Source organism: Capricornis sumatraensis, chromosome 17, assembly GCF_032405125.1.
Source record: "Capricornis sumatraensis isolate serow.1 chromosome 17, serow.2, whole genome shotgun sequence".
NCBI classification, from domain to species: Eukaryota; Metazoa; Chordata; class Mammalia; order Artiodactyla; family Bovidae; genus Capricornis; species Capricornis sumatraensis.
This window is the reverse complement of record NC_091085.1, coordinates 17,564,816-17,578,532: the sequence shown is the minus strand read 5'-3', so window position 1 is coordinate 17,578,532 and position 13,717 is coordinate 17,564,816. Positions and strand designations below refer to the sequence as shown.

The following is a 13,717-nucleotide window of genomic DNA, read 5'->3' as shown; positions in this document are numbered from 1 at the left end:
ATATACTGGTGTTCATAGTTGCTCTTGGTCCTTTATTGTTTTCCCGGAAGAGGTATACTTTCTGTGAGGTCTTGAATAGAGACTTTTAAAGAACCTGATCTGTTAAATGGGTTTCCCAGGTGGCACCAGTGGTAAGGAGCCTGCCTGCCAGTGCAGGAGACTTAAGAGACTTGGACTTGATCCCTGTGTCAGGAAGATCCCCTGGAGGAGGGCATGGCAACCCACTCCAGGATTCTTGCTTGGAGAATCCCCTGGACAGAGGAGCCTGGCGGGCTACAGTTCACAGGGCTGCAGAGAGTTGGACACGATTGAAGCGACTTAGCACAGCCCAGCATAATGTTTTAAACAGGATAATATGTGATTTGATGAGAAGGTAGTAGATGTTTACCATTTCAAAACTTTATAGTTGATTTTGGAAGTTGGAAGTCTTCTCCTTGAAAAGCTATTCAAGTTATGTTTAGTATAATTTCAAATGTTGTTGAGAGCATAGTGAGTGAGTCCTGGGACAAACTCCTAGCTCGTCCTGAAAGACATACCAGGAGAAAGATGGGAGTCTCTGTACTGCTTGCTACCTGACCTTCAGCTTCTTACAGTCTTAGAAGTTGAGAGTGAGGGGTTTTTGTGTAGATCTTGGTTCTAGGTTATTTTGGTATAGTTCCCTACACTTGGAAATACAGATAATGAAATCTCTCATGCTTTGTAATTGATGTGTCAGTTTTTGAAGATTGTACCTTCTGCTGAGTCATACGACTAATAAGCGTCGAGTCCTCCCTTCACCGCCCCCCCCCCCGTCCCAATATCAGTGACATAAGGTGACACAGTTTAAAAATATGTCACGGTGTCTCTGTGTGGGTTAGTCCTAACTTCAAAGATGCTTCTGTCGGTAGAACGCTTAGTCTCAGGATGCTGTGGTGTATCAGAAGACTTCTGCAGACGGCGGAACACAGTGTTGTCAAAAGCACGTTCCATAGTTAGTTTAGAAGATGAGGTGAGTATCTAGATTTTTTTGCTTGTTTTTTCTCCACTACCTGACTGTGTAGCTGCGTCTGTAGCTCACCTGTCAAGGGCAGGGCTGGCTGGTCTGGATGAGAACCTTCAGGCAGAATTAACCTGTAATTTGTGTAAAAAGAGGAGGCAGGCCCCCTTATTCAAGAATGAAGAATTTCAAGGCGGCCACGGCAGAGCATTAAATCCAGCGCCCAGCCATCTGCGTGTGGGCCTGGGTGACAGCTCAGGCGCCTGCCTGAGGAACCGCAGGCCCTCGGGGTCTGGGGCGAGGTGTGGGGACTCGTCAGCCTCTCCTGGGGGCTCCGGAGGAGCCGTCCCTGCGTTGCCCTTGCTCGCTTGTGTGGACCTCTGGGGCCCGGGGGCAATAGTTACCTTGTTTCTGTGTAGGTGCTAAGCAGTGTCTGACTCTTTCGCGACCCCATGGCCTACCTTACATACCCCAGAATAGCTGGAGAGAGAGAGTCAGGATTTCAGTGGGCATGAACAGTACTCAGATGTGAACTACTGTGAGCAAAACTTGAAGCCAGGCTACTGGTTGAGATGGTTCGCCTGGCCTGTAGCCTTAGTCTGCTTAGAACTTAGCACACACGCTTGTCACCTTAGTTTCCCACAAAGAAAGGGGCAGAGAGTAAGTTACTGAGAAGAAGCCCTCTCCTGTGTCCCCGGAGCGTCAGGATCGCCCTCAGTGAGCGGCCCGAGTGCCCCACTGTCCCTGTGAGTCCTCCCCTGCCTTCTGCTCGGGCTCTTCCCGAGGCCGCTCCGCCTCCGCCTCACCTTCAGCGTGGGGACACCTGGGAGCCGCCGTGCTCTGCGCTGGTGCTTCCAGCTCATTCTCTTCCTTCAGCAAGACCAGCGCCCTGGAAACGCATGCCACACGCCGCCTCGCCTGCGGCGCCTCAGTAAGGTACTGGTCTCAGCCGTGTGCCCCATCCTCCGATGATGCCAGCTCACAGTGTACTGAAGACTGCACGATACAGAAGTCCCAGCTGGGCGAGGGCACAGGAGGGTGGGGCAGCGCCGGAGAGTGGCACTGGCCGTGCCACCGCCACGTGGGAAACAGCAGGCTGGTGGGAAGCACTTATGTCACACGAGAGCCCAGCCTGGCGCCCTGTGACTGGAGAGTGGGTGGGGGCACAGGGCAGGGGGGCTCCAGAGGGAGGGCATTTATACGTGGTCATGAGTGATTCGCTTTGGACGACGGAAACCAACGCAAGATCGTAAAGCAGTTTTCCTCCAATTAAAAAATAATCCAGCTGTGTGTGCCTGTTTCTGTTTGTTTAAGAATCTGGTTTTGGCTGCTCTGGGACTTCGTGGCTGCACACACACTTTCTCTGCTTGCCGTTCGTGGCCTTCCCGTTGCCGTGATTCGTCTCGTTGTGGGTCCCGGGCTCGAACTCGGGCTCAGGAGTTTGGGCGCACAGGCTTAGTTGCCCCATGACGGTGGGATCTTCTCGGACCAGGAATTGAACCTGTGTCCCCCGCACTGGTAGGCGGATTCTTATCCGCCGGCACCACCAGGGAAGTCCCTGTTTGGTTTTACCTGACGTATGAGCTATGTTCAGTCTGACTTTCCGCGACCCTGTGAACTGCAGCCCGCCAGGCTCTTCTGTCCGTGGGATTTTCCAGGCAAGGACACTGGAGTGGGTTGCCATTTTCCTTCTCTTGATGTGTAGCGGATTTAAAATGCAGTGTTAGTTTCCGGTGTACAGCAAAGTGATTCATACATAGACACAGGTGCATTCTTGCTCAGACTGTTTTCCTTTATACATTATCACACGACGTTGAATATAGTTCCTCACACTGCACAGTAGGTCCCTGGTGTTCGCCCGTTTCATGTGTGCACGCTAAGACGTTTCAGCCGTGTCATACGCAGCCCATGGACGGTAGCCCACCAGGCTCCTCTGTCCCTGGAACTCCCCGGGCAAGAATACTGCAGTGGGTTGCCATGCCCTCCTCAGCGGATCTTTCTGACCCAGGGACCGAACCCACATCTCTTACGCCTCCTGCTTTGGCTCTTTACCGCGACAGCCGCCTGGGAAGCCCTTTATGCACAGTGATGTGTATAAATTAGGATAAATTCCTAATTTATCCCTCCCCACTTCCTCTTTGGTAAACATTAGTTTCTTTTCTGTGTCTGAGAGTCAGTTTTATAAATAAGTTCATTTGTATTATTTTTCAAGGTTCCATATTTAGGTGATAAGATGACAGTTGTCTTTTTCTGACTGACTTTGTGATACTTTTTATACTGTGTGTGTTTATATATTGAAGGAAGTATACCTAGGTGTTGACACCAGATCTTAAGAGTTAATTGTCTCTGTTCCATAGTGTTAGAGACAATTTTGGTCAACTTTTAGGTATTTCCCTGTAGTAAAAAGTGGAAACACAGTTTTATAATCAGAAAAAAAGGAAAAGTTACTTAAAAGTAGAGCAACCTGTTTTCCCCCTCCTGGTTTCACCTTTTCTGTTGTGAAATGGTTAGGCCTTTTTTTGAGAGAGAGACTCAGTCTTTTTTCCAGGTCCCATAATCTAGAGTAATTGATGGGCAGCAAAAAAGAGCAAGATGGCTTTTAAAAATTACATTTTTTCCAGAAGAATGTAACTTGTGTCAAAATTAAAGGATATTAAAAAAATTAATTAAAAACATTTTCTGATCTCTATCCCCAGAGAGACTAGAATAGAATTCTTCTGGAATAAGTAGAACCCGAGAAATTTTAGGGTTCTGGAGTCCCTAGAAGAAACTAAGAACAGTTAATAAGAATTTATGGATATGCGCACACACACGTGTTTGTTACAGTTTTGTGAGAAGAGCAGAACACCAAAACAAATTCTGTGACAAAAAGAGAGAGATTGGAAGTGACTGTGAAACACGGACGAGATGGTTTCTGAGGGGTGAGCCTGTCTGTGGCCACTTTGTAATCCTGTTTGCTCCTCTTCTCGCCTCCAGACAGCACTGTTTCTGCTCCCCTCTCTGTTTATAGGGCCATGATTAGCCTTTATAATCCGCCCCCCCTCGCAAAAATTGAAAATGTACTTTCTCTTTCGCTCAGATGTAAAATAATACAATTTTAGTTTTATACTGAAGATTCTCTTCTTTCCTTTGTTAGAGACTAATTGTCACTATTGAGAGGCTTAATTGCAATTAAAAAATAATAACACTTATTTTGTTACCACATGCCACGTGTTATCTATGTGCAATTTGTTTACTGTACAAATGTGTCGTAACAGGTAGTCTTCAGAAATGTCCTGTGACGTAGATTTTCAAATTCCCACTTGCGCAGGTGAGGAAAAGGGGGAAAAACAACTTCCTCAAGTCATACCGCTTTAAAGCCGGGTGGCATTGGAACTTGGGCAGGCTTATTCCAGGGCCCAAGGTCACTGATTTCAGATTAGAAATCGGTTCACTCCTGGAACATCTGGGGTCAGTGAATACAGGAGTTGGGTAACATCTTGCCGTGGCCATTTGGCTTCCTTGGACCTTAACAGTTCCTGGGTGACCTGGGCGCCCCTTTAGTGGTAAGACCTCAGACTTGAGTACGGGTGGGAAGCCTCAGCTCATGCCTGCCTCTCAGCATTTCTAACCTGCATTCCCCTCGTCCCCGTGGAAGCTGTCCTTCAGGTGTTTAAACCTGATCACCTGTCGGTCTGATGTCCATCCCATGCCCCTCCTTACCTGGCCCTCTTCCCCTTCATAAGGCTCTGGAGGGGGTGAGTTGGGGCTGCGGGGAGGGGTGTGTGTGGAGAGCCCTGCCCCTTCTTTTCTGTTTAATTGTTTGGGGAGGTTACTAAAGCAGGCTGCGGGGGCCTACCCTTGATGTTTTACAGCTCCTTCATGAAGCCCTGCTCACATTTTTAATTATCCTCTGTCTTCTTTTGCTCCCTGGATGAGGTCATAGGGCCAGGATGAGAAAACTTGAATGAAAAATGGCAATCTGAACTTGAAATCGGTCTTTGCTATCTGCCGGTGTGTGCTATGTGTGTGGTCAGTCGTGTCTGATTTTTTTGCGACCCCAAGGGCTGTATCCCCCCAGGCTCCTCTGTCCATAGGATTTCCCGGGCGAGAATACTGGAGTGGGTTGCCGTTCCCTCCTCCGGGGGATCTTCCCCACCCAGGGACTGAACCCGAGTCTCCTGTGTCTCCTGCACTGGCAGGCGGATCCTTTACCTCTGGTGCCGTCTGGGAAGCCTTGCTGTCTGCCTGTTAAGCTGTATTTCTGGGTCAGACTTGCTGTGAGCAGTGCCTTCTCTCCCCTCCCTGCCAGTTTTGTAAATACGCCGAAGTATTTGAATTCCTGCTTAGTCCCCACTTTGAATCCTTCTCCACCCAACAGCTAATGTAATAATATATTTATTATGAGACTTAAGACTCAACGGTTTGGAAATGTGTTTTTTTTTTTTTTTTTAACCAAAGCATGCAAGGAAAGGAAATACAGCAATGGTGTTTTATAAGCATTAGAGATGCTAGACTCTCTCTAGGTTATTGTGAGGATTAAAGCACTGTAAACTGATTTCACAGCCTGGTGTGCTGTAGTCCACGGGGCCACAAAGCATCGGAAACGACTTAGAACTGAACGACCAAAATCTCAGTGTAAACCCTCTCATGTGACCTAGTAACATTTATGGTCTAACATTACTATTATTTGATGATCTCTTCCTGTACACCTGGAATTTAGAACCAGAAATTGCTAGATTCCAGTCACTGCTCGGTTGTTGTTGCTAAGTTGTGTCCAGCTCTTTTGCAACCCCATGGACTAGAGCCCACCAGGCTCCTCTGTGCATGGGATTTCCTAGGCTAGAGCACTGGAGTTGGTTGCCACTTTCTTCTGCAGGGGATCTTCCTGACCCAGGAATCGAACCCACATCTCCTGCATTGCCAGGTGGGTTCTTTCCCATTGAACCTCCAGGGAAGCCCAGCCATTCTATTATTTGCACTCTGATTTTTTAAAATGTAAATTTTTCCCTCATACATAATTTACCTAAAGTGATACATTAAAAATACAGCTAACCTTTTCCCTTCCGGGTGCAGAGTCACTAGCCTCGGAGGCAGGAGGGCAGTGAGCGGGGAGGTACAGAGGCAGAATGCAGAGGAGGGGCTGGAAGCTTGAGAAGGTTGGCGACATCAGGTGGATGTGTTTGTTGAGCAAATAAGTAAATGTATTGGGAATCGCGAGAGCCAGGTTTCTTACTGTCTGAAAAGAAACGCGCAGAGTTGGAAAGGGGGCTTCCCAGTGGTGAAGAACCTGCATACCAGTGCAGGAGATGCCAGAGACCTGAATTCGGTTCCTGGGTCAGGAAGATCCCCTGGAATAGGAATTGGCAATCCACCCCAATATTCTTGCCTGGAGCATCCCCATGGACAGAGGAGCCTGGCGGGCTGCAGTGCACGGGGTCACAAAGAGCTGGACACGACTGAGCAAGTGAGCACACACACAGGAAAATGAAACAGGAGGTGGCCAGAAGGGGAGCCTGCCGGTCAGATCCAGGACAGTTTGAGCATTAACTTCAATAAGGAGAGTTTGGGATGCAACTCGTTAGGTTAATGGCAGTGTGTGTGTCTGTGCACACACATGTGTGCTAGCATTTGTGTATATATAGCATGTACATATGTGTGTACATGTGTATGTGTATATATTAGATACACAGAGATGGAAAGAAGTGAGAGATGGGGAGAATCTCTGTAAAGGGACAAAGAAGGTGACTAAAATTAGCAGACCGGAAACCCCAGAGCATAAGAAATGGGAAGGCAAGAGATGGCCACCAGCAAGTGAGTCCCACCCTCTCTGCAGGCCCGCACATTTTTAGAGTGCATAAATGAATTAAAAACAGCCTCTCAGCTTGTGTTTAAAATAAGCCTCTGTGGTTAAGTTTCTCCTTTACAGTCTTCATTTATCAGACTTTCTATCCCCCTCTAAAAATGGGCCATTCTATCATTTTTCTGCATTTAGAACCCTTGGTAACCCCTTTCATTGTAGGGAGGAGAGAGGAGGAATTTCAATAATAATTTTTCATCTCGGCTCCTCCACAGTTTCACATCAGCAGTTTTTCGGTATTAATACAATTATTTTTGAGTGTAGATGAAAGAAATGTCCGGAAACTTGGTGCTGCTGACTCGTCAGGTTTGCCTGGGTAATTTTGTCACTTCACCTTGCGTGTCCGTTTGCAGTCTAGCCGTTTGACAGAGATATTGACATCCCATCTCCAGGGCTTCAGAAATGTGATTTGCCTCTCTAGATATCAAAGACATTATTCGTAGGTGAGATTTCCCTCCCCCTTCTTTATTCTGTGAAGAAATGTCATTTCCAAGTGCAATTACCACAGCCTGGGAAAAATGACACTGAGTTTTAGTAGTTTGCAAAGTAGAAGTAAGTTTTTCAGATTCTGAATACTTAGTTATATTGCTGGTAATGAGTCAGATTGATTGTTGCAAAGGAAAGACTTCCTTTTATGGCCTATATCTATGTTTTTTAAACCTAAGATTTAATAATATTGTGAGACATGCAGGCATGAATTCTTATGTTGAATAATGGAATTCTTCTTGGTGTTAGAAGTCTTCAAAGTAAATAACCTCTACTAACCTTTGTTTCTATATGTCTGTTAACTACTTAACCACTAATTTTTTTTCTTTGCACAATAATCTCAACAAAGAAGAGAAAATGGAAAGGATGGGCACGTTTTGAGAAACTGGTAGAAAAATGCTGCAAATTTAATTATAGCTATCCAGAGACTTGAAAATGTACTTAAAAATGAACTTAAGACTTACATGTGTTTCTAAAATCCATTTCAGACACGGAATCGTTTTGAAGGAACAAGGTCAGAAGTGGAAGAACTTATGAACAAGATCAGACAGAATCCCAAGGACCACAAACGAGCAAGTCAGTTCACAGCGGAAGGCTACCTGTATGTACAGGAGAAAAGTAAGAGACTCCCCCGCGGTGGCGACTAGCTCGTTGAAAATTGTTGAAAAGTCGCACTGTCATCACTCTCTGATATTTTGGAAGCAACTTTTCCTACCCCTTTATTTGCTGTCTGAAGATGTAGGTTGCAGTTTTGGGGGGAAAACACATGCCTTCCCTAGGGAAAGGATGGTGACATTAGGAACTCTGTGAGCACCCTGCTTTGCAGCCACAACCCACCCATTCTCCATCACACTTTGTTAAAGTTTGCTTGCAAGGGAGGAATGACTTGGTAACATCTGGAAGTGAGGTGGGTATTAGCTTTTTCTTCTTTTCTTCTCATCCTCATCGTTAACAACAAAACCCAGCCACCCACATACTCAAATGCACCTGCACCCCCTTCCCAGAGCCCCGCTCTTCCATGTTGAGGTCAAGAAGGGCGCATGTCTCTCCTGCTTCCACGTCATTTCTTGTATGCTTTGTCTGAGATCATTTTCTGTCCTCATTAAAATTATCAGGGCAATTGCATATGACTATGAAAACAAAAATTCCTAGATGACATGCTAACTTACCTCCCTGAATTTACGGCATTGTTTTTCTCTTAGTGAATGTGCATTGTGCCAGTCAGTCAGTCAGTCAGTTCAGTCACTCAGTCGCATCTGACTCTTTGCAACCCCATGAATCGCAGCACGCCAGGCCTCCCTGTCCATCACCAACTCCCGGAGTTCACTCAGACTCACGTCCATCGAGTCAGTGATGCCATCCAACCATCACCTGCCCCCAATCCTTCCCAGCATCAGGGTCTTTCCCAATGAGTCAACTCTTTGCATGAGGTGGCCAAAGTACTGGAGTTTCAGCTTTAGCATCAGTCCTTCCGATGAACACCCAGGACTGATCTCCTTTAGAATGGACTGGCTGGATCTCCTTGCAGTCCAAGGGACTCTCAAGAGTCTTCTCCAACACCACAGTTCAAAAGCATCAATTCTTTGGTGCTCAGCCTTCTTCACAGTCCAACTCTCACATCCATACATGACTACTGGAAAAACCATATCCTTGACTAGATGGACCTTTGTTGGCAAAGTAATGTCTCTGCTTTTTAATATGCTATCTAGGTTGGTCATAACTTTCCTTCCAAGGAGTAAGCATCTTTTAATTTCATGGCTGCAATCACCATCTGCAGTGATTTTGGAGCCCCCCCAAAATAAAGTCTGACACTGTTTCCACTGTTTCCCCATCTATCTCCCATGAAGTGATGGGACCAGATGCCATGATCTTCGTTTTCTGAATGTTGAGCTTTAAGCCAACTTTTTCACTCCTCTTTCACTTTCATCAAGAGGCTTTTTAGCTCCTCTTCACTTTCTGCCATAAGGGTGGTGTCAGCTGCATATCTGAGGTTATTGATATTTCTCCCGGCAATCTTGATTCCAGCTTGTGTTTCTTCTAGTCCAGCGTTTCTCATGATGTACTCTGCATATAAGTTGAATAAGCAGGGTGACAATCTACAGCCTTGATGTATTCCTTTTCCTATTTGGAACCAGTCTGTTGTTCCATGTCCAGTTCTAACTGTTGCTTCCTGACCTGCATACAGGTTTCTCAAGAGGCAGGTCAGGTGGTCTGGTATTCCCATCTCTTTCAGAATTTTCCAGAGTTCGTTGTGATCCACACAGTCAAAGGCTTTAGTATAGTCAATAAAGCAGAAATAGATGTTTTTCTGGAACTCTCTTGCTTTTTCCATGATCCAGCGGATGTTGGCAATTTGATCTCTGGTTTCTCTGCCTTTTCTAAAACCAGCTTGAACATCTGGAAGTTCACAGTTCACGTACTGCTGAAGCTTGGCTTGGAGAATTTTGAGCATTACTTTACTAGTGTGTGTGATGAGTGCAATTGTAGAGTACCCTTATTTTGAAATTGAAGCACCCCATGATGCTTTCAGACTTCTGACAGTTTGGTCTTACTTTAGTGATGAGGCTGTTGCGCTTTACCTCTTCAACTGTGGAGGCTGATTGCTGGTTAGGAGGAGGAGTAGTGGGCTTGCCAGGTGGTGCTAGTGGTAAAGAGTCCTCCTGCCCGTGCAGGAGACGGAAGAGACTGGGCTTCAATTCTTGAATCAGGAGGATCCCCTGGAGGAGAGCATGGCAACCCACTCCAGCGTTCTTTCTGGGATAATCTGATGGCTAGAAGGGCCTGGCGGGCTACAGTGGGTGGGGCTGAAAGCCAGCCGTGACTTGGGGACTAAGCATGCACACGCAGAAGGAGTGGTGTGGAGAATCTTCCTTTATTTCCTGTTTCCCTCCACCCTTGATGTAGTTAGGGTGCTTTAATTTGCCAAGTGTGACTCTTGCAGCAGGATTTCCAAACTGACCAGTTTTGTAGCAGAGAGGCTCAGGGAGCAGCCGCGTGATCCTGGTGCTCCTGTTAAATGCGGTGGGCAGAGTGATGGTTCTTTTTCCATGTGCCCTTCTTTTCTGTGGGCTTAGTCTTAGTGTCTCATGAAGGACAGTTACTGGCATGGCAGAACTGTAAAAATTTGTTTAAATTTTTTTAGGCTCCCCCCCCCCAAAAAAAACAAACAAACTGAGAGGTCATTTATTTTTACAAATTTTGGTTGAATGGCAAAATCATGTCATTTCTAATGGTGCTGTTAGGAACAACAGCTATTGAGCTGTGTATAGAGTGAATATTTCATTAAAAATTTTTTTTTACCAGAGTATAGTTGATCTATAATGTGTTAATTTCTGCTGTACAGCAAAGTGAGTCATTTATACATATATTTGTTTTCTTTTTCATATTCTTTTCCATTGTGATTAATCATAGGACACTGAATATAGTTCCCTGTGCTATACAGTGAATCGGACCTTGTTTATCTGTCCTGTGTATTACTAGTTTGCTAATCCCAGGTTCTCAATCCTTTCCTACCCCTCTAATTTTTTTAATCTTCTTAACAGTCAAGTGAAACAAATCACAAGACTCTTTTTTTAGACTTACAGTTGTTGGTTAACTTACTGACTTTGAGAGAGATGGGGCTGAAATTGGACCGAAAAAACTACAGTGCCAGAGCTCTTCACTTACTAGCTGTATGCCAGGCACTGTGCTAAACTCTTGATCCATCTTGTTTTATGTAAAGCACGAAGAACCCCTATGAATTGTAAGGTGCTGTTGTCACCCCGTTTACCAGTGAGAACACTGAAGCACTGAGGGGTTAACAACGCTCCTTTGATCACGCACCTCTTCAATGCTGGAACTGTCCGAGACTCCAGTCTGTGTTGGGCCTCCTGTGTGGCTCAGCTGGTGAAGAATCCACCTACAATGCGGGAGACCTGGGTTTGATCCCTGGGTTGGGAAGATGGCCTGGAGGAGGGAACGGCTATCCACTCCAGTATTCTGGCCTGGAGAATCCCATGGACAGAGGAGCCTGGCAGGCTGCAGTTCATGGGGTCACAAAGAGCTGGACACGACTGAGCGACCTACACACACACACACACACACACGAGTCTGTGTTGCACCCTCTCTGTCATATTGCCTGAAACTTGGACAGCGTGAAAAGCCGTCACTAATCTCTGTGCTTAGAGCTGGTTGAGTGGGGTCCGGTGGACTCGGGGGGATGGCAGCTTAATCAGTGAAGCACCTTGATATCTGGGCAAGAGATTCTGAGGTTTGGCTTTGCCATTTGGTCTAAGCCTAAGATTTTTTTAGATTAAAAAGACAGTAATATACTTATCGTCTCTTGAGGTATTTTTCTTGGTGTTGAATGAAATACCCAAGCAGTATTTTTATGAACCATAGAACAGAGTGCACATGCTTGCTGTTAATCACACACACACACACACACACACACACACACACACACACACACACACACACACACACACACACACACACACACACACACACACACACACACACACACACACACACACACACACACACACACACACACACACACACACACACACACACACACACACACACACACACACACACACACACACACACACACACACACACACACACACACACACACCCCCCCCAGGGGTCCCAAACTCTGGCCCAGCACTGAGGATGTTTTGAGGTGAGATTTATTGTGGTCTAGTAACCCCTTTCTCATCTCCCCTCCACCCAAGGTGATGTAATTCATTGTTCCAGAAGCTAAATGCATTTCTTTTAAATGAGTCCTTTCCCCCCCTCCTAAGTTTGTTCGTTTTGATTTTTAGGTATAAAACTCTATATTTTTAGGCTTTATTTATATTTTCAGCTGGGATGATGTTGATAATAGGTGTTGACTTTTTTAAAATTTTAATGTCCTTTCTTAATAAAAGAAAAAATTATCAACCTGATTGGGACTTTGCTTTTCCTTTGCTGTGATGGAACTGTTCTAGGTCTCCCGACTTGGGACCATTTTCTTTTAAGAGCTCTGATGGTTGTAATACTGACTAAGCAAGAGGTAAAAACTGGTTCCAAAAATGTTCTGGTGCACATGTAGACCACTCACTCTTCTGTTCTTCACATGTCGTTTAACTTTAGTCTTCCTTTTGGCTGCTCTGGGTCTTTGTTGCTGCGAGCGGGCTTTCTCTAATGATGGTGAGTGGGGGCTGCTCTTTAGCTGTGGTGCACGTGGACTTAGTTGCCCTGAGGCAGGTGGGATCTTCGTTCCTGGACCGGGGATCATGCTCTTGTCCCCTGCATCAGCGGGCAGATTCTTAACCGATGGACCATCAGGGAGGTCTCATACTTTACTTTAAAGTTTAACTTTGACATCGTTAGGAAGGATAGTTGCTTACAAGGTGCTTTAGTGGGCTTAAAGCACTGGATAGATTTATAGTCTACGTACTTTTCTGCACTGTGATCCTACAGTTCTATTATTTTGAGAGGCCAGAGTTGAATCCAAAACCATCACACATAATCTGGTGGCATTCTTGGAATTCTCATGAGCTATTCATACATAGACAAAAACAAAAAGTATAGTTTACAATTAGGAGATTTTCATGTGTGAGACAACAGTCTAGCAGATCATGTGAAAAATATGTCTTTAAAGTATTTATTTGTTGCTGAGAACTGTTAGGACCTTTTCTCAAACTGTCTCCATGAGCCCTCTTATTTCCCCTAGCTTTTCCCTTGTCTTAGATGAGCTGTGTTGCTGATTTGTTTCCTTGAGCTGTATTAGTTGCCGTTTCTTGGGTTTTTTCTCTTGAGCAATATAGAGTTCTGCATATCTGTTTGTAAGGAAACATGTAAAGTTCTGTTTCTTGTTGCAGGGCCTCCTCCATTCGGTTCCAGCTGGGTCAAACACTACTGCATGTATCGGAAGGCAGCCAAGAAGTTCACTATGATCCCGTTTGAGCACAGATCCGGGGGGAAGCTTGTAAGTGTTTCCTTTTTATGCTTTGTACTGTCTGTGAGGTGGTCTTTGAGGGCATCATTTTAATGTTGTTTTCATTCACTAATGATAAATACCTTCCGTTTTGTTTTTAGAATGAAAAGATTGTTTTTTTTTCCTAAATAAAATTGGCCTGAAAATAATTTCTGTATTTTCTGTATTGCTGGCATGTGGTTTTAAGAAAATATTTTAAAAATGTTTATTTGGCTGCCCCAGGTCTTAGTCCTGGCATGCGGATCTCTTATGGGTGGGATGTGGGCTCTAGTTCCCTGACCAGGGATTGAACCCAGGCCCCTTGCCTTGGAAATGCGGAGTCTTAGCTACTGGACCACCAAGGATGTCCTGTTGGCATGGATTTTTATGGTCAGGTGTTTTTTTTTTTTTAAAGAAAGGATTATTTGACGTCCCTGTTACTGGAAGATACAGTTCATACCTTCAGCATGCT

The 13,717-nt window shown here is 45.4% G+C and overlaps 1 protein-coding gene across 1 annotated transcript in view; it reads left to right on the top strand.

The window, feature by feature from the left end:
* The window catches only part of ARHGAP10 (Rho GTPase activating protein 10), a 373,837-nt gene that overhangs the window by 149,206 nt on the left and 210,914 nt on the right, over positions 1-13,717 (top strand). Inside the window, exons 8-9 of the mRNA XM_068989838.1 lie at positions 7,790-7,919; positions 13,151-13,257. Coding sequence (XP_068845939.1) covers positions 7,790-7,919; positions 13,151-13,257 — 237 coding nt within the window. The remainder of the gene's footprint in view (positions 1-7,789; positions 7,920-13,150; positions 13,258-13,717) is intronic.